We start from the raw sequence: 21,287 nt of genomic DNA, 5'->3' as shown, positions 1-21,287 counted from the left end.
TCCATACTGATTAGCATCCAAGAAAACATGAAGCCCACAACATTTCAAACAAGATGCAACAAATGAAAGGTGTCATACTTCTAATGTACAGCAGGGAAAAAAAAAAAAAAAACAACAAAAAAAAAAACTTATGATATCTTTCACTTTACAAGTATGTATTTCAGGAGCAAACAAAAAGTCTGGAACCCACAGGTTTAATCTGCACCCCAAATTGTTGTCCTGAGTTGTGTCAGTGACTGTGTAACATAAAAGCAGTTAGAAGCTGCTACACACTAATAGAGATATCCAGCTTCACAAAGAACTAACCAGAATGAGTCGAGTGCCAAGCAGCTAATTACTGCAACTGGATTCCAATCTAGTTTGCTTGAAACTAACTCAGGTACCGCTTGATGGCATTGCAGGGAGCTGTTCACACAACTTAAAGTTAGAAGGATAGTTCTACAAAGAAAAAAAAAGTAATACATTAATACTAGCTATGTTCCTTAAGCTTACCATCTTAACGTGACAAAGCAACAAAGCAATTACTTTCAATATGTTAGTTAAAACTGTGTGTTTCAAATATGACCAGTATTAATAAAACTACACTTTTCAAAGAGTTTTTATTTGTTGGCTCTATCTCAGATATACAGAACATGTACAGCACTATTCATATGTAGGTGTATTATTTAAACATGAGATCCCTATCCATGAACAAAACTCAATCACCCTTTGCATTCAAAACAAGAGGTTAGATTCTTATCCACGTGAAGAGACGAGAGGCTCTTCAGAATGCCATAGGACTTCTGGATGCATCATATTAAACCCGAGTTTGGATATGCATATTTTCATAGTACAGAAAATATATTACCTTTACAAGAAAAAGTTTTATAAGAATCCCTTCAAGAAAAAGTAAACATTTATGTAAGCCTCCACTTTCTATCAGCCTGGTCAAAGACTATTACGGCTACCTGCGCCTTCTGGACATAAGACCATTTTCAAAGAGCACCACCAAAATGGTAACATTCTGAACAAATCCTACAGCTGTCATAAATATACTTATTTCATAATTAAAAATAAAGGAATCTCACATTTCTCAATTACAGCTTGTCAACTTGAATGATAGGTAAGCATATAAACCACAGAGGACCCTCTAGCACAGAAAATTAACAAAGCCCTTACGGTCCATCGTAAATGAAGTTAAATCATGTTTTTGCATAACATAGTGCTCCTGACACACACCGAAGTTTTAACTTTGCAACAACTGCAATAAGAAAAAAAAAAAAAAAAAAAGGAAAAGTAGTTTTAAAATAGATGTGTAAAATCTCTGTAAAGCAAGACCCAACATACTACATCAGTCCAATGCTCAGATACACTGTATGTTCTCACAGAGAGAAGCATACAATGTTTCAGAAAAGAACTATTCAGCTTTGCAAAGAAAACCATTCACACCTCCACCTCGTTTTCAGTTAAAACTACCAGTTTAAGTAAGTCAAGATAATCACTTTAATAACCCAAAACATTAAAACTTCAAAGATCACGTTTAAAATTCCCCTCCTAATTGTATCATACACAGTTAAACATACTTCTGAGGCACTGCTGAAAAATCCCAGTAGAAACTGATTGTCTTACATAAAGCCATAAACATTCTAGAAACATTTGGTCTATTTTGAGTCCCAACTTTCACCCTCCCCACGAATGGGAAGTCTTGGTTCCATTTTCTGTATTCTAGTAACATTAGCACACAGTCAACATAGCACACAAAACCTGGCACTTCAGTGCCACACAGATTTCGCAAGTACTGTAACCTACAGTCAAACACGATTTCCATCTCTGCTGGAAATTGTCTCTTATTCTATATCCAACTTTTCTATTAAAAATAAACATAGTCTGGATTTCTGTTTTAAAAAGTCCATCTTCTCCCACAACCTAAAAAAGCAAGTATCAAAAAGGAACAAGCAGCAAAAATAGAAGAAATGAACGTATTGTGCTGGTTATGAAGCTCTGACACCTGACAGCCATGGTCTGAGGAACATTAAAAAAAAATACTTATATACAGATTTTATATACACATTAAGTTTAAGAGCTTAAGAAAACTACTGTAACTATTTTTGCATTTATTTCCTGTACTTCCTTACCTAGGAAGCTCACACAAATATTTTCAAATGACTGCTGTGCAACAATCTCCTTTTCCCTTTAGTCCAGCAATAAAATTAGGTCCCCACTGTCAACTGAGGTGAACTTTTCATTTGAAAAGTTAGACCTTAATTCCTTGGATAAAACATGGCATACTTTGAAGTTCGAAAGCCAAGCAGGTCTCTCATTTCATTCCGGAATTTTGATAAGTCTTGCCTCAGTTCATTTAGGTTTTCCACAGTAGCTTGATCTGTGCTTTGCATCTTCTGCCTCATGGACGTCAAGTAACGGTGAACTAAGCAGCACATCACCTTCTGATAATTCTCATCTCTCTTTTGCTTCAGATTTCTCCATTCCTTTAAAAATAAAAACATAACACATTTACTAAGTTTAAGTAAAGTTTAAGTAAATGTAGAGCCCGAAAGCCTGTATACAATTACTGAGTAAAAAGGAACACAATAACCAGGAAATTCTAATATATACAACCTGATGTGCAAAAGTGTACAATGCGAGTAAACTGTTGGAGTGACCTAAATTAAGTAATAACCTGCTGTTCTGTCTCAACAAATTTTACCAGTAGATTGGTAACAGTCCCATGAGCAATTTCCAGTTCTGTAATCCTCAGTGTTCTTCAGTGCATTTTATAAAGACTTGGCATTTAATACTTTTTTATTATTATTATTTTGGTCAGCAAGACACAAAAGTATAAGGTACAATAAAAATGTTTATTTAAGAAAAAATCCCCTCCATTTCCCAAAGTGAAATGTTTCAGTGTTTGTATCTGGTTATTTAATTTCATATTGCTTCAGTAAGTTTAGTAAGTCTTAAAGAAATGACCTTCCTGCAAGCATACTCTGACCTCACAGTTCTTGAGATTAGCACATACTTCTTAGTGGTTTCTGTAAGTTTTCAATCAAAGCATATCTCCAGAGCACTGCAGGGGGAATTGGGTGGTGAGGCAGGGTGGAAGGTGTACAAAGAAAAGGGTTGAAATTCCCCAAAATGAAAGTTCATAGAATCTCATTTAGTATAAACAGCTACGTGTTCTTCATATTTTGGATGCAACAGACATTATCCTAGCATTCCTAATTACCTTAGTAGTATTCACCATGTGACATACAGCTTCTTACAGCAATTTGCTGATTCATTTTAGTAAGTAGCATCTGTCCATCTTCAGAGCCTATGACTCTCCTCATCATTTCTTACCTTAAGGCTGTTCTGACGTTTCACTTTGCCACTTGATGTATGAGAGCAAATCCATTTACTAAGACTGTTGAAGAGATAACAGATAGTCTTGGGAGATGGAATAACATTGAAAGGTGGAGGTAGCGTGCATTTGTCATCAAAATAGCTAAGCCAAAGTTTGGCACGAGCAAATTTCCATTCCTTATCTTCATGATTCTACAGCATCAGAAAGACAGAAGCAGAATATTAAGGAAGAGCACAAAAATAACAAAATGCTAATTCAACATTTTATTTTTGAAAACATTAAAAATTGATTCCTTACAATTGCATAGTATTTTAACACAGAGAATCACAGAATCATTGACATCGGAAAAGACCAGTAAGATCAGTTCCAACTATTAACCTAGGACTGCTGAATCTACTACTAAACCACATCCCTGAGCACCACATCCTTACATCTTTCAAATACCTCCAGGGTTGGGCAGCCTGTTCCAATGCTTCACAATCCTTTCAGCGCGGATTTTTTTCTAATTATCTAACCTAAACCTCCCCTGGAACAATGTGAGGCCATTTCCTCCTGTCCAATCACTTGCTGCTTGGCAGAAAAGTCTGACCCCCCACATGGCTACAGTCTCCTTTGAGGTTGCTGTATTAAGTGGTAAGCCTTCCTTGAATCTCCTTTTCTCCCATCTAAACAACCCCACTTCCCTCAATTTCTCATAATACTTGCGCTCCAGACCTTTTACCAGCTACCAACCACCAACAGTTAATCAGAAAACACTTACTGCTATCAGCTGAAAACTCTTATGAAGCATCGCCACAAGGAGTTTAGTTAATACTATCACAACCACCACGTTATAGGTGCCAACAATAACAGCACCCACAAAAGACTGTAATTCTTCACCATAGCTGAAGCGTGTGACAAAGATTGCTACATGTGCCAGTGAGAATATATACCAGAACAGAGCAAAACATGTGCCGATAAATCTACAAAAACAAGAAGAACATTGTTAGGTAAAGCAAAATTCACGTGAGTTTAGTGACTGTATATTCAAGTCCAGAGAAAAAAAAATCCAGTTTTGTTTAATTACAGAGAATTAAGGGTCAGAACTATTTAACTAATTCATAGGTATCAACTCACGAATGGAATGTGTCATTGCTCTGCTTTTCACAAAAAATACCCGCACAGTCCCTTTCTTCGTCATTCACAGGAAATCCTTTATCGTAAAGTTGTGTCAATCCAATTGTGAATGAGAACAAAACAAGGAGGAACATGCCCAGAAATTTCCCAAAATCTTGCAGCATCTGTCCCATTGAGATCTGTGAAATAGATTTATTGCCTGTTTTAGTACAACATGCAATTACTGTTTTTATCCTCCTTCAGACTTTAATCAATAACAACAAAAAAATAGATATTTAAGATGCAAGACATGAATCAGTTAAGCAGACCACGTAACTGGGAGATATCCTTGCATTATTTTTCAATGACAGGTTCTAGTTGTTAAAAGAAAATCTATGTGATATTCTTCAGTATCACGTACATTTTACACTGTATTCATAATGTTAATGGCAATCAAGAGCTCAAAAGTCAATAGATAAAAGCAATAAAGGAAATGCATTTCAACACAACTGCTATAATAGAAAGCTAAGAAAACACTTAATGAAGACACTGAGCTAATCAAAGCATGTGGAATCATAGCTCACCACAAATCAAAACAGCATACCTAAAACCATCTGCAGAGCAAGGAATTAATTCATAGTATGCTTTACGTAAGATTTACAGTATACATGTTATGTAGCTCTGTAAGCACATCAAATCTGAAAGCTGTAGCGTACAGAAGATATGACGTCAAATTCAGATCATTAGTTTCAATTTCAAAATGTCCCACACAGAATTTTGCAATAGTATAAATACAGCATTAAAAAAAAATTAAAAAGTAGCATGAACATTTTTCCAGTGCAAGGACCTTGACTTGTTTTTGTTGTAAACACACGTTTTTATACAGACATAATACACTGCTCACGGTATTTAAATTACTCTTCCCCAAAATTATCACGTGTAAATCCTAATACTATACAAATCAATCTCTACCAAGTCATACTCCAGAACAGTATCACTAGTCTGGTTCTTCAAGTACAAGTTTACTGTGAAACTAAGTGCCAGCTCCTGTTCTTGCTCCCTCTCATGATGCAGGACTGAGCATCCCAGCTGCACAGCAGATTCTTTCAAATTGAATGCAATCTGCCGCAGACACAGACATAAGGAGAATTAGCAACAAGACAGAGCTATGCAGTAATTGCATCATTTCATTAGGAAGAATCAATCCCCACCCTACTATTTTATCACATTCATCCTGTTAAAACAAACAAACAAAAAACCAACACTATCTGACTCACAGTCCCACAAAAGAGAGTCACAAAGCAGATGAAAGTTAAAACAAGTACAGATAAAATGAACAAATGACCCCAAACCATTTCATTTGGAATTAATAACACAAACCACATAACAGTTACTTTCTTCATACAGTTTTAAAGTTGTAATCTGAAGCATTAAGAAATACTAAACACTCGAAATCTTATGAGGCCACCAAACCTAATCTAGGGGAAAACTATTCTGTGTTCTGTTAATCAATCAATAAATCAGTCAAACAAACAAGAAACAAAACCCACCACACACAGCCAACTTATAAGTCTCTGTTAGAACAGGGTTTATGAGTCAATAAGTAAAGTAACCAAATGCTTAAAAATAACTCTAGTAGCCAAGAGAACACAGTAGCTGCCTTTCCCCCCCCCAGTGCACACTGTTGGGTTACCATGCCATATTTGATTACCACTATTTGAACTTTGTGACCTACTTTCAGAGAATACTGTAAGAGCTGTTGCACAAGCTGTACTGGCCAACAGTAATAACATAAGCTTCAGCGTGTCACTGAATGAAGTGACTGTTGACTGTTTTTATTTACTTGGAAAATTTCATAACAGAGGCTCCTATTAAAAAACTTGTGAAAGATCTAGTACATAAATAAATATGCACATTAAACAGTGAACCTCTTTAAAATGTGGAGACTTCAATGTTCAAATAATTTGTACAACAAGCTTAATGCTTACTGCAACACCAAGACTTTAAAAAAAATTAAGTGTACGAGTAGATTTCCATTAAAAATATAAATAAAATAAAAAATATAAAAATAATTAACGGCAACATAATTAAACGAAAGGGCAAGAAGAAAAAGTAGTGCCTTCCAGCATTATTTAATTGGTTACAAGAAGCAGGAACATTCTGCTTAAAGCCCAATTCACAGTGATTTTAAGAACTGTAATTAAGAAAGCAACTATTTTTTCTTTTCACAAAGGGATTATTTCACTAAAATATTCCAAAGAATAATTACTTGTGCAGCAACATTAAACGAGTTGGACCTTGAATGAGTGGAGCTTTTCAGCTAGATCCTAAAACCTTGACACAAGAACTATTTATCTGACCGAAAGTTACTTACTCCAGAACCACCTTTCTTGTAGCTCTAGTTGAACAGCAAGAACTTAAATAAATAAATAATGCTTCTCTCAAATATTAATTCTGCCATTATAATTACAGGATCCCTCTAAATCATACTTGATTGCTACAAGCTCTTAAAATTAGTTTTGTTCATTAAGAGAGGTAAAAGCACTGATTCAATTTATAAGGTCAAATTCCACCAGTGTAATCACTAAACGACTATTTATTCCTAGTATCTGTTCATTCAGCAGACACTTACAAACAGAGCATTGATGATGACAATCAGCTTTATCAAATAAAAACCATAAACATAAACCATAAACAAGCATTATCCACCCCCACCATAAATAAATAAATAAATAGATCAGACCAGGATAAGAAAGCAGTCTGATCTGATTTGTTATCATAAATTTGTTATCATAAATCTCCCAGGAACTACAGCCAGAGAAGTTGGAAGTATACCTAAGCAGAGGTTTTTTTCATTAAGCTGTGTCTTTAGAAAAAGTGGTGCTTCAGTTTGTGAGGGCTTCAGCTTTTCAAAATAAAATGAAAGGAAAAAAAGAAGCAGTCTGTACTGAGGACTGAAGCTAAACAGAAGAACTGAGGAAGAAAATGTTACTGTATATTATAAGTATCACTGGACTAAGACGTGACTTCCAGCCACAAAATGTTTTGGAAGAAAATTGTCTTCCTCCTTTCAATCAAAAAAGATCGAGTGATGTAACTGCATCCTAAATGTGCCGACTTAACAGCTTAGAGCCCCCTCCACTACTCTCCAGGCACTTTCCATTCTCTACAGTGCCACACTGGACTCTCAAGTTCACTCAATATAATTTGACTTTTATCATAGTGAGCATCACCATGAAGCTACTAAGATGAGCTTCAAAAACAGAAACAATCAACAACCATTAAAAAAACACCACATGGCATAAATTCAGCACAAATCTCAATTTCTGTTCTCAAACCAGAGAAGAAAAATTCACAAAAACAGTTTAAAATGCAACCTGAAAAAAAAAAAAAAAAAAGCACTTAAAACTGCTGTGGTTTCTACTGTACTACCAACTGTTAGTGCTTCCCTTCAGACCCCCAGATCACTGAGTTAAATGTGTTACTACATGTCTTCCATTCTCTTACCTTTCCCCACCTATTTTAAATTGTATTATTTAAAGTGTATTTAAAGTGTATTTTAAATGAGAGGTTTAAAAAACAATGAAAACATCGATGCAATATCATTTCTACTTTCTGCCTTTCTTACTTTTCTTTCTTCATCTTTTTCTAATAAGACTCTTCACAGTAAATTAAGATGTTTAATATTTTCTCAAGTAGTGATGATATTTACCTGGAGTGGTCCGAGAATAGAGCTGGTTGTGTACATGAAGAACAGACGCAGATAACTCAGAACATTAGCAAATGCAAAAAGGCCTTCAGCCACTAGTGTAGGATGGAATGCATCCCAGTCCTTTCTTTCAGCATAATCATGAAACTGCAATGTAAAAAGAACAATCTGACATCACTTAGGCTATAAATACAGAACTATGCCCATGCACCACTCTGTTTTTGCCTCTAAAACGGGTAATAGCATAAAAGAAAACAGACACAAGATTCATAGACAGAGCATCTCTTTCATGTATCTCCTTATTTTTTGACAAAGGTGATTTAAAGTCATTCCAGAGGGAGACAGAAGACAGGCAACTTAAATTCAACCCCTAATTCTGCTCCTCACTAATTGCTAAGCAAATATTCATTCCTCTGTTCTGCTTCCCCTTTCACTTGGTTTTGCATGGTTGATAAATACAGACTTGTACACTATTAAAAACCATTGCATTGCCTGGTATTGCCCAGATTAAAAAACTGAGTTTTTTTGTATCAGGATTTCATTAACAACAACAAAAACCATAAAAAACCTTCACAACTAACTGGCTTACATCTTAACCAGTTTCAGGAAGATTCAGAGAGAATTAAGTTAAATGTTGGTGTGAACATCTGTGAATTATATAGGCTGGGTGCTATGCATCTAATTATCCACAGATCCCTAAATTCCAGCTTGGCTGGAAACAATCAGGATTCAAATTCAGTATTCAGCTTCAACTGTCTCAAAACGGACACTTAAAAACAAAGGAACAGACGGTTGATTTAAATTGTTTGCCCAATATTGTACTGCACAAAGATCACAAGAAACAAAGATGAACATGTTTGTGTACATTGCATTTGTATGTGCATAGGTCCTCCTGCTAAGTGCCTAGAATATGGAGCTAAGAGACAATTTTATTTGGTATGCTAAATTATTTATAAACAATAAAAAGAAATTTTGCCATATAAAATTGGCAAAAAGTCACCATGTGCCTCTTACATGGTGACTTACAGGAGTTATACATCTCCAAAAAGATCATAACCTAGCAGCAAAGGGCTCTTAGTAAAGGAACAGCTACTAAATGTGGGTTGGTTTTAAACAAAATGATTCTGAAGGCAGCCCAACATGGCATTCTCTCTCCAATTTTTGCAAGAAGTAGAGCTTTCCTTTCCAAATGGTTACCATTCTCTGAATCAATAACATAAGTACAGGGTAAAGAAGCCAAACATCAGTCTGGGAGGGAAATAAACTGATTCAGTTCTCCTCAACTGCCAGACAGCTGTCAGCTCACAGTTTGCAATACCAAATAATGGTGCTACTGCACTGGCTTGGATTTTACTAAAATATTCATATTCAATTGGTCTGGCAGCTTGCCATATGCTGTGCTGTTAACAACACATGCAACAGAATGGAAATGATCATATTCAAAACTTGCATCTTCAATCAGATCCAGATGGTTTTTCCACAGAAAAAAGACAAGGTTCTATAGCCTCAGGGCTTTTCCTCCTCACTTTAAAAACAAAACAACAACAACAAAACCAGTGACCTATAAAACTTGAACATATGTAATCAAAAACTAAAGAAAATTTTGTTCCAAAAAAAGTTAGGCTATCTAAATACATAAGTTAGTAATAGAATTCTGCACAGGTACTGGCCCATGAAATCAAGCTACCTCAAATGACAGATCAGAAAAGCTATATGAGGATAGTATGCCAAATGAGAACTGAGTTCTTAAAGAAGGACATTAAGCCTGTTTTTTCCTGAATTCTTGATGCTGTCTTATGCATTCTCTAACTCTCTTTTCAACTTCTCCTTCAAGATGCTTCTACATGTGCCCAGTCTATCTCAGAGGAGCTTACACTTTATGGAGATGGGTGCTCACCTTGTTATGGGCAACTACTTTGAGAGCAAAAGTTGCCAAATACAAGGAATTCATGACAAAACTAAGCTGATTACGTGACTCTTCTAAAAAGTCTTCTAAACCATCATACCAGAGTCTTTTAACATCTGACCACACCATTCCTGTAGTGGGAAGGAAGAAACAAAAAAATTAAAAGGCAGAGTAGTTGAGCTATTGTACTCAATAGATATTCTAGTACAAGTAAAACACTTTAGACTGGGTTTGGTAAAGGAAGTCTTAGCAAAGAGAAAGAGAGAACAACGTAGATTTACTAAAAAACACTGCATGGAATGCATGCATTACTGAACATTCGCAACAAAATTCTAAGATACATTATTTGGAAAGATGTACTTAAGCTAAACGCAGAATTAGTTCAACAAATTTAGGATTCAATAATATGAAAAACAACTGGATTTCAGTGGTTGATGGTAATTGCAGGTAATTGTTCAATCCCGTCTGGAGTCTGCATGTTAAAATATCACATGAAGAAACCAAAATATTTCGATATATTTTCAGTGAAATTTCCATAACACCTAATTACGTATCTTCCCTCTACACTGGATTTGATGGAGTAAGAGAATGTTCAAATCAGACGCTGATTCTCAAAACAGGAGGAGTCTGTAATGCCTGGACTCTGTACTTGAAGCTTACAGTTTCAGACTTGCACATGTTAATGGGGAGATTACTGGGGATTTCAAAAAATCTGCATGAATTACTCAACACTTATTACAGCTAATAATGCAAATAATCATAATTACCAACGAAACAATCTACACACAACTGTTTTCAACTGTATCACTGCTTTTTAAAATTCCAGTCAACTGTGTATGTGTCAATGATAAAATATTGAATTACCTCCCTATTAAGGTATAAATTTCAGTGGTTTGTGTGTCAAATTTTAATTTAAAAATGAAAAGAAACAAAAATCAAGCAAAAACAAAAGTTCATGAGTCATCTACTCAATAAAAATTATACCTGTGCTCCCTCTACTGCATAAACCAAAATTAACAAGGACCACTTCAGGTACAGTTATTATAATCAGTGACAATGACATACAGAAATAGAAAGTTGTAAAATGGGAAATTAGAATTGGATGAAATTAAAAACTTGCTATATTGTTGGCTGATAACAGGGAGTCATGACTTGCAATGATTAAACTATGTATGTACTAAACCGTGCTGCCCATTCATAATAACTTGAAAAAATTTAAGGCAACATCTGAACTCAATTCATTCTTTAACTTAGCACCAGATAAAATCAGTAGAGGAACACACAGCTTCCCCCCTGTATTATCAGTATTCCCCTGCATTTGAACTTTAAAATGTCCTAACCTTAAGAAGATGAGCTTCTGTGTTAATTTCTTAATGTATGACTGAATCTCACTTGCATCACTGAAAATGCTACCTGTGCTTCTGAAATAAAATTCACCTTCCCCCTATTAGATCCTCCAACATTCTGTCTCTGACACCTCACCTTCTGTGATAACATATCATTGTGCTTTTCAAAATGCCCTTCTTCCTTTGTAATACAATCCTTCAAAGATGAAAATTCTGTCAAGCAATTAATAACATGATGATTTCACAGAGAGGTAGGACAAATCACTATTGTTCAGTCAATGTCAGCCATTGTCACCCAGCTCAAATCATACCTACCAATTAGCCATATTATCAGAAGATAGTCTATTCTCTCAAGGGCTGGTCCCATCGTATTCTTCTTATTCTCATTGTAGACGAGGGAGTACAAATTAAGCAACAGAAGAAATGTGAAATATGAAGCCCCATGAATAATAAACTTCATAAATGGAGTGTGAATTATACGACCTACTCGTGATTTAGGTGCTATTAAGTAACACAGGGACAGTACTGGCCAGAAAATGCCAACCATCAAAACAGTCAAAATTTTTTTGCATGTGTGCTTGCGTCGATAGCCTGCCATCTGTCCAAACCACACAGTATTGAGAAACTGCTGACAGTTAGACTGAGCAACAAACTAGAAAAGAGAAAATAAACAAGAAATCAAACTCACGTTTCTTAACAGCAGTTATTAAAATTACTTCTCCAACAATGAGAAACTACCAACAAACAGGAAATGGGAAAGATATTAAGTTCAAATAACTATAAGATAATAAAAGAGCTATGGGTCCGATATAATCATGAACATTGTTCTAATTTCTCTCTAAAGCCAGCAACTAAACATGAGTTATATAAAATACTTCTAATAGTTTACATGTTAAGAATAAGTTCTGATTTTCAGTAACTTAAAAATTTAGCATATAAATAGATATTGCCTCGGACAGCTGTATTATCTGAGTTATTACATAATACTGTAAAGATCATGTGAAGAACAAGATAATGCTAATTTAATATACCATCCATACTGCAAAATGCAACAACTTCGAAGACTAAGGCTAAACACAAGTAATTAATTTTATATACATCAGTACTTAAACTCCCCTCTGGATCTGTTTGGCAGGTTTCATTTTAGATCTGAGTAAGCTTTTTTGACTCTGCCTTGTAGAAGAAGACAGTCTAGGATTGAAGGTTACACAGATTATGCAAATGTAGCTTTAAATGTCAGGTGCTGATTTGCATGGAGTTACAAAAGAATATATTTGCACTAAAAGATGTTCTGTAATTTAATTTAAAGAATAAATCAGCAAAAAGGACACTAATATTATCATATTTTAGATAAAATGTGTTTATATTTAAGTTGCCAGCAATTACACCCTCTGCAAAGATACCACACAATGGATTTTATTCTCCAGCCACTGTGATAAAAAAAATAAACTTTGTTGAAAACCAGAAATAGTTCATTATGTTGTTAAATTTGTACCAGGAATGTGTTGTGCCAGTTTTCAAACACTCCATAAATGTGGCTCGTGATTCAGACATTATGTATTTTAACAGTTTCACATGCAGCTGAAGCTTATCTACATACAATGAACAGAAAATGTCAACTAAAAATGGATTTTTCATGAAAGTTTTCTCTCAGTCCCTAGTCTTTGTTGCAATCCCAACAAATGCCTATCTGCTACTAGTACAGCAAAACTAAAGTTATAATTTGTTAATAGATAAAGACAACATAAACTTACAACATAAATCATCCATATTGATGACACTAAAAGGCACTTCTGTGCCTGGGCATAGCTGAACATAGCCTAAGTCTAACTCAGTTATTACAGAGCACAGATAAGGGCTGAGCCAAAGCTGAACAGCTGAAAACTAGAAGACAAGTAATGTATGGGGCCTAAGGATCCATGCTCCCTTACATATGGATTTACTGAGGATCTGAACAGATATTTACCATTACCAGAGTTTTTCAATATAGAGTGATAGTCTATACTGCAATACTGAAAAGACCACTTTTTTTTTTTTTTCCCCAAAAAAAGTAAATTCAGAGGAAATACTCCCTATCCTGAAATAATACTTCTCTGTTCCCACATGCAGATAATGTTCATATTACTTCTGTAACTTGCAAATTTACTTGTGCTTCTACATCTACAGGCAGATCGGTAAACTCAATCACTAGCAAAATAAAATACACAAAGTCTACCAAACTACAGCAAAAACAAACCTCTTTCTGATTATACTTGATTGCAAGTTTTAAGCGACTTAGGTTCATCCTCTCTTCCAGCAACCCTCGTTTGTCTACGTGTTCATCACTAGATGTGTGATTCAGAATAACTTCCAGCTCCCGTGAATTCCTTGCTTGTGCAAGTAAGTCTTTAGCAAAGGTTTTGCACTGCTGAGCTAGCTCCTCATAATCATTTCTGGAAGACACAGAAACAGTAGATACTATTACACTGATAAAAGTTTCCATTAACTATCCTTTTTTGTTGGGCTTGCATATTATGCTAAGAAAAAAAAAAGTCACTTTTAAAGACCAAAGCATTCTCAAGACAATTCTGAGCAGGTTTCTCTGTAGCATAATTACATAATTACAATCAGTTTGCAACTACACTAGACAGAATCAAGTAATTAGTCTTACAAAATGACTGTGAAAGACACATTAGTCACTTTACAAACTTCTAAAATAATCCCTAATCATCAGTTTAAATGTGGAAATTACAAGGAAAAAAAAAAAAGCAACAAGAATAAAACCCACAATTTTTCTATGCACATCATTTCATACAAGTATTGAAGTTGGGTTGTGCTTTCCAATTCCTACCTGAACTCAACCTCAACTAGACTTAATTCCTTTAAGTCTGCGCTAAGTTCAAAAGCTCGCAGAATTGGATCCTCCTCTGTCAACATTATCAAAGCAGGACTGGCCAAACACCGGTAAATGTCGAGACGAAACCTGTAACAAAATACCATCAAGGAAAATGAAGATGTTTTTTGTGATTAGCAGTATTAAATCACTTCCAGAGCATGCATAAAATTGCATAAAGACAAAATAAGAGGGTTTCCTAAAACCAGGAAAAAACAAAACAAAACAAACAAAAGAAAACATTAAACATAGCATATGAAAGAACATTGTCCTTCACACGCTTTTAATCCTCACTATTCTAAGTAACACAAGTTAGCTGCCAAACTGGTACCCTCTTCTATGCCTCACTACTTCAACTACCACCATCACCTTCTGCATAAGGACATCAATTAAGGTAATACCACTGATAAAATGTTGACAGTTTAAAATCTAATATAGTAGTTCTGCAGGTACTTCAAGTATTGAAAGGTACTGAAAGGGGATTAAAGCACTGAAGGCAATCTTCTGCTCTAACAAACTAAATTAAGAACAGTGGAAAGCAGCAGGCAAAAGAATTTGTATGTCAGCTACTTCAGATGAGTAAAATTATCCCAGCTAGCTCACGAAAAGAGGTGAGAAAGAGCCTATCTACTCAATTCAAAATTCTCCTCACTTCAAAACCAGATTTGTGCCAGCAGCTTTCTGAATTCCATGCTCAGGCTTTTCTGCACAAAGCGTGTTACCCACCTAATCAATCCTACCAAGGAAAGCAAAACAGAACATACAAAAGTGTTTCAGGTTCCTCGTTCCTTTATATTAATCACATGGTCAAAATTGTGGACCATAATGGAGACAAGATAGTGAATACTCTCCTCCAATCCAAAAGCAGGAGATCTGAGACTAACTTACTCAAATGGTTTTCCATTCTGTTTTTGCACAATGCCATTATTTTCAAAGTGCATGCATTGCTAAGATGCAATGTAAACAGGACTCCATGCACTGAATCTTTGAAGATTATTTTCAGCGTGACAGCATTAAGCCTTGTGAAAATAACGTGCTGCTCCTCCCCAATGGCCAGCATTACCACACATTCTTTATTCTGCAGTCAACATTTCCTACAGACTTACACATACAGTCTTTTATTCTCACCAACCCCCACATTTTGCTTCTTGAAATATTATCCCTCTCTGTCTTTTGTCTCTTTCCAGCTGTAAAATCAGTATTATCCAAACAGAAAAACAAAGAATGTTACAAGTTTAAAATACAAATTAATTATTATAACTACAATTTAAAGTGCAACACTTACTATGGAGGAGACGCTTTTAAAAACAAGCGGGAAGAGCTCTCACTCTCTGAAGCAGAAACATTTCACTGTGCCTTACAGACCAACCAAAAGTCTATTTACTACAGTAAAATCCATTAACACAGACAAAGTGCCATGTCCAAACTTCAGCATTGCTCATCAGCACCTGTACAACTTTTTCACATCTTGTCCAGGCATCTTTACTTATTACTGCATGTACTGTTTGTTACAGGTTCATAGTACATTGACAGCTTTCTTCTGCAGACAGTATTATTTGTGACAACCTACAGTGCTGATAAAATCTTACTGTCAGCTACAAAGTATCGTCTCAAACATTTCCACTGTTTGCTTGGGATACAGTGACACCCTTTTCCATACTGGAGTAAATTATGCACTGTCAGCTGGATATTGCTGTGACAGGTACCAGGACATGGCTTGTAGCAGCTGAATTGCAGTAATAACTAACCTTTCATTTCCCTTCTCTTTCTGTGACTGAGATACACACTGAAATAAATAAGTAATAATTAACTGTATATTGCAATTGGAGTCCACTTACAGTTTTCAAGCTCTGATTTTTTTCCCCCCTAAACTATCACATATTAAATTACATTCAGCCTTCAAACGTGTTTTCAAGTTAACAAGATAAAATATTGTTAAGATTAGTAAAAATCTCCTTCCCTAATTACATCTTTGGAAAGAAAGTTTTCTACTTTGAAGAATACTGGAAAAACACATCTTTAGTTTACATTCATCAAGCCATGCTACATACAATCCTTTAGAAACAGCATCAAGTATTAACTACCTCTTCATTCCAGCTCATAAAAAATAAGGCAGTATAAATAGAATAAGAGCATCAAGCCAAAATTAAAGAAAGCCACTACCTTCCATCAGCCTATTCAAGCATACTCCATCCCCCAAAAACACCACAACAGACAAAACAATACAATAAAGGGAACTGCTTCTAATCTTCACCTTGAGAGGAAAAGGAAATATACTGAATCTGCCCCAACTAACACAACAGAATGATGACAATAATTCCTTAATTTCTGTCTGTAATTGATGAATCTTACCTGGAATGTCGCAGACTGTCTTTTTTGTTTTTTGCAGTACAAAGTGTGCATTCACAGCCTACAGCATGAGGCTTGGGTAATGATATATCTTGCTTTAACAGCATAGTGAGAATTTCATAGTTATTACGATGAGCAGCTAAGATGACAGGTGCCACATCCATGGTTGTTGAGTATTCTGGGTTCTGAATGCGTTCCATTAGTTTCTGGAATAAAAAGGAGAGAGTATCAATTTATTACATACAGCTCTATCACAGAGTGTTTGCAATGAAAGTTACTTTTCACTGCTCAGCATTAAGGAAGGAATTCATTGGGATCAAAGCATTTTTTTCAACGTTCAGTAACATGAAAAAAAAAAAGAAAAAATGTATAACAACATCCAAGCCCTTCTCATATAAATACCAAAAAGAGAGAAAGCAACACAGGGACGTTTCAGGTTTATTTGCAAAGAACACCAAGCATTCATCGTCTACCTTCTCCTTAATAACATATTTGCATATAATGGAATGCATTTTGCTCTAATCAAGGTTAAAGAAAGAAAGAAAGAAAGGAAAGGAGCATATTTACTATCCAAGTGTACAATAAATATCCTGACTGTAACACACACTGCTGCACAACACATTATTCCCTCCCTTCCTTCCTCTGCCTCTATTTATGAACTTGTAGAAATTTATACTTCAGCATCATCAAAATAAGTTTCAAGAGATTAATTTCAAGGTGAAGATTTGATGCTTATAGATTTGCCTGAAAATTCTAAGAAGTTTCAGTGCATTTTCTTTTCTCTCAGCACCCGTTAGCATTTGGAATGTATAAAGCTACTGGACTCCTACAGGCAATAAAGCAAAACAACATACTCTTATCATTAAGACAAAAGATGCCATAATAATCTCTGATACCCAAGTTCTGTCAGCTTAGAGACACGGAATTCCATTTAAGGACACTGTTTTAAATATCACAGTTACCCAGAACCCACAGTCCCTTACTGTGCAACCAAACAAACACAGAACAACACCACTCAACTACAATGGTTGGCCTGGAGGATCTTTTTGGTCGGTGATTAAGTAGAATGTCAACAGCTCCCACCACTTCCGAGTCAATAGCCACCAAAAGTGCATCTGATGACTAAGAAAAGAAAACAAGTTACACATAAAAACAGCATTACCTTGCATAAAATGAAGACTCAACCTGCAGCCAAACTAAATTTTAAATATGCACATACATTAAATTATATAGATGTTATTTATTTTACTTAAAATTAAGTACTGAAAAATGTTCTTCATACAATCACATTAAATTCAGGCTGTCATGCCAGGAGTTAGCAGAGCATTACTGATAATTTGTTTTACTGCCTGAGCAGCAGAAGAACCAGTTGTAAAACTTACTTGTCAGCAAAGATGACACAGGATACTAACAAAAAAATCAGGTTTTAAGAGACAGATTATAAGCAAGGGTGTAAAAGCTTAATAAAAATGCAACAACTAAGTGTCTGTAACACAACTCAGATACATCACATACTTCAGCCCTGCCTTCACAGCTCTGTCCGTAAAGCTGGAAATGTGAACTTTTTTCCTGGGCTCATGACTACCCCTGAGACTTCCCCGAAGTTAAGCTAAAGAGCTTTCCACTTTCCCTACAGCTGATAGCACCCTTTTAAATTCACTTCAGAAAACTCAAACAGATTGTAATATTGCCACTAAAATAGAGATCCGGGGATGGGAAAGCTGCTTGTTTTCTTTTTCTGTCTAGTAATAAACAACTTCACAAAATGATTATTTTTTTGCCTGTTTGAAACACCCTCGTAACTGCAACTCTCCTGGCAGTAGCTGAGCACACTTACAAGAACACAACAGAGTCAAGCAAATACCATTGATATGAAACTGCCTCTGCTCCGTGTCTCAGCACGGATCAGGTTTTACAAGAAGGCATCATGCAAACGCACTCTTGCCTTATCCTGAAATCATCTGTGACAAAACATATTTATGTGCTCTTATTTAAAGCAATTTTCACAATTACTGCCTGGAAAAAAATAGGCTGAAGTGCCTCTAAAGACAGATTCTATTTCTGCCAAATTCCGACACGTCAACAGAAAAAAATATAAACGAAATAGACTACAGAAATCAATGACTACACTCCAAGTTTCCAATAATCAATGTTTTCTATACCTGGCACCCATAATCCAGAAGAAGCTGCAGTATGTCCAAATTTTCATTTTCAATCGTTATGGTAACAGCATTTCTTCCAAGCACATCCACGCAATTTATGTTCATCTCACCCGAGCTGTTTTCTTCTAAGAGTTTCTTAACCATGTAATAATCACCTGCATGAACAACGTATGAATATATCTCAGTGTTCTTATTGTAAAGCAGTAAAAGCATGTGAACATGTTGAAGTACCAGCTACAATCCATCACAACTGACAATACAGTGAGTATGTCAGGCAATTAAGAAGTCAAGATGGATGAGAATTCTCCCTCCAGATGGAAAACTGAAGACATACTAAGAGTTCTCTTTCAGGGAAGCACTAAGACATGTACTACAATCCATCCTTTAGTTCCAGTCTCAAAAACAAGCAGATGTAACACACAAAAGCACATGTACTTTTCAAAACTGAGGTAGCACTGCATACATAACCTCTGAGACACTAAAAACATCAGCTACATCAAAGCTACATCAGCTACTTGGTGCAGAAGAACTGCAGCATCAGAGCAGCCCTCTATACAGCACCACAAACACACCTGCTTCTCTCGAGTACAAGCCATGTTGGCATTTCCTATTTATTTCCAACTTTAATGTACCAATCATGAAAGTCAGGGTGATGCGATGCTGCAATGTTACAAAAATCAACCTAGCAAATTTGATGAGCAAGTAAAACTGTGCTGTGTAGACATCTGCACTTTCCAATTTGCCTGAAATACAGACATAGCAGTACTGACATTACCCTGTACAGTATTATTCTGTTTAACTGCTCCTTGCTGCCAAGGAGAAGTTTTATTTTTGCCTCTAACAAGCTATTTCATGGCACAGAGGACCATGACAAAGACAGATCTTGATGTACAAGACTTAGAACATTCAGATACAGCCTGTAACAGTACTAAACCAGCAGTTAGACACATCAGAATGGTTGTTTTTCTTTTATTATTTAAAAGATCTTCTCGTTGTTATTTTATCGTGCATCCTTTAGCTCTCTGAGCCTGTTTACACTTTGAGAGCGTGCTGCCTGGCTCTAGTCTCCAGGACAGGTTCCACCAGCAGTAGGGCTGTGGGCAGTTTGTCCATCTGACAGCAAGGCACTGACCTCCCATTGAGCACCCCTGCTTCACAGGCCGCCACTTGCCTCTGAACCGCTGCCCAGCGCTAACCCAACAGACAGCAGTGGGCAGAGCTGCACATAAACACATTGGCTGCTACATAGAAACACAGAACCATTCATCACCTGATCAACAGCCTGTTTTGGGGTCCAATGCTTTGAAAGTGTTAAGAGCCGTTTGATTTAAGACTATCTTTAAACAAGGTAAATAAACACGTGCTTAAACTAAGCAAGCATCATATTTTAGACAGGAAAAATCTCTTTGCACCCATTAGGTGCCATTCAGTGCCCCAAGCATTTCACTGACGCCTAGGTAAGTCGCCCATTGGAGAGGAACTTTAAAAGCGACCAGAGCAACCGTTTACTGGCTGTGCAGTCACAACACAAACTCCCCGGCACACCGACCCACTGCGCACCGCTACAAGGCGCGGCCCCTGTTTTCGCTGCACGGAAAACGTTCTGCCCCTGCCCCGCCCGAAGCGCGGCCGCTGCCTGCGGGGAGAGAACAGCTCAGGCCTCGGAGCAAGAGGCCGAGCCCCCCGTTCCCGAGGCCGCAGCAAGGGGCTCCGTACCTTTGTCACAGGCCAGCAGGAAAAGCTTCTCGTCAAGCGTGGTCTCTTCCTTCACCTGCCGTACATCCTTCAGCGCCAGCAGCTTGTTGGGCGAGGCCGAGGCGGACGGGTCCGCGCTCTGGTACAGAGCCGCCATGCCGCCGGCTCCGCCAGGCCCATGAGCGCGCGGGCGGGACGAGGCCGCGCAGCAGGAGGACCCCGGCAGCCCCGGGCGGAGCGGGGCGGCAGCACCCGGCACTGCCGGCCGGGGCAGGGCAGGGCAGGGCGGCCGCTCCCCACTGCACTGCGCAGAATCCAATGGCGGCCTCTCCTCTCCGGGGGGCAGCGGGCGCTAGGCGGGGAGGAGCACGGCGGTGGGCTGTGGCTCGGCGGCTTGCGGCACCGGGTCCTCACTCACCGTCGTGCGCCTCCGCGGTTTAGCGTTACCCCTCGAAAACGGCTTTTTTAGGGGACCGTGGTCAGCCGCGGAGGGTCCCTGTGCTTTCAAGCCCGGTCGCAGCCTGATGGCGCGGGCCGCAGAGGCAGGAGCACTGAGCCCAGGGCCTTACTGCGCTGTACCTGCACGTACACACAGCAGGGACACGTTTTTATCAGTTAACTCTTAGGGAAGTAATTCTAAACATCACAGCTATTAATTCTTCCTTTTAATGTTACAATTATATGCCTTTATCTTTGCCATTTAAAGACAACTAATTCCATATGTTGATAACTTGCAGCCCTAGCTCCTGTTCTCGTGGTTTAGTGCAGGTGGTCATGATATACGAGGCCTTATCCCCAAATTCTTGCCCCCAGGCTGCAGGCAGTCATCCT

The 21,287-nt window shown here is 37.2% G+C and overlaps 1 protein-coding gene across 1 annotated transcript; it reads right to left on the bottom strand.

The window, feature by feature from the left end:
• Window positions 1-579: 579 nt before the first annotated feature.
• Window positions 580-20,772, bottom strand: TRPC1 (transient receptor potential cation channel subfamily C member 1). Its single transcript, XM_072344460.1, has 13 exons — window positions 20,478-20,772; window positions 18,762-18,916; window positions 17,620-17,721; window positions 16,603-16,805; window positions 14,209-14,340; window positions 13,615-13,810; window positions 11,694-12,030; window positions 10,024-10,163; window positions 8,130-8,273; window positions 4,439-4,617; window positions 4,083-4,284; window positions 3,319-3,513; window positions 580-2,468 (listed from the first exon to the last, which is right to left on the bottom strand). Exons 1-13 carry the CDS (start codon window positions 20,611-20,613, stop codon window positions 2,241-2,243), a joined length of 2,349 nt encoding a protein of 782 aa, XP_072200561.1. The 5' UTR covers window positions 20,614-20,772; the 3' UTR covers window positions 580-2,240.
• Between the last annotated feature and the right edge of the window lie 515 nt (window positions 20,773-21,287).

Source organism: Excalfactoria chinensis, chromosome 9 (assembly GCF_039878825.1).
Source record: "Excalfactoria chinensis isolate bCotChi1 chromosome 9, bCotChi1.hap2, whole genome shotgun sequence".
Taxonomy (NCBI): Eukaryota; Metazoa; Chordata; class Aves; order Galliformes; family Phasianidae; genus Excalfactoria; species Excalfactoria chinensis.
This window is presented reverse-complemented; position numbering and strand designations above follow the sequence as displayed.

Bases quoted from the DNA above. Each gene is read 5' to 3' on its own strand.
- TRPC1 (XM_072344460.1), bottom strand. From the start codon at position 20,613: ATGGCGGCTCTGTACCAGAGCGCGGACCCGTCCGCCTCGGCCTCGCCC. The intron at 14,341-16,602 runs GTAAGATTCATC...ATTTTGTTACAG, and splicing joins GACAGTCTGCGACATTCCAG to GTTTCGTCTCGACATTTACC. The intron at 12,031-13,614 runs GTTTGTTTTTGC...TCTCTTTTCTAG, and splicing joins TCAAGTATAATCAGAAAGAG to TTTGTTGCTCAGTCTAACTG.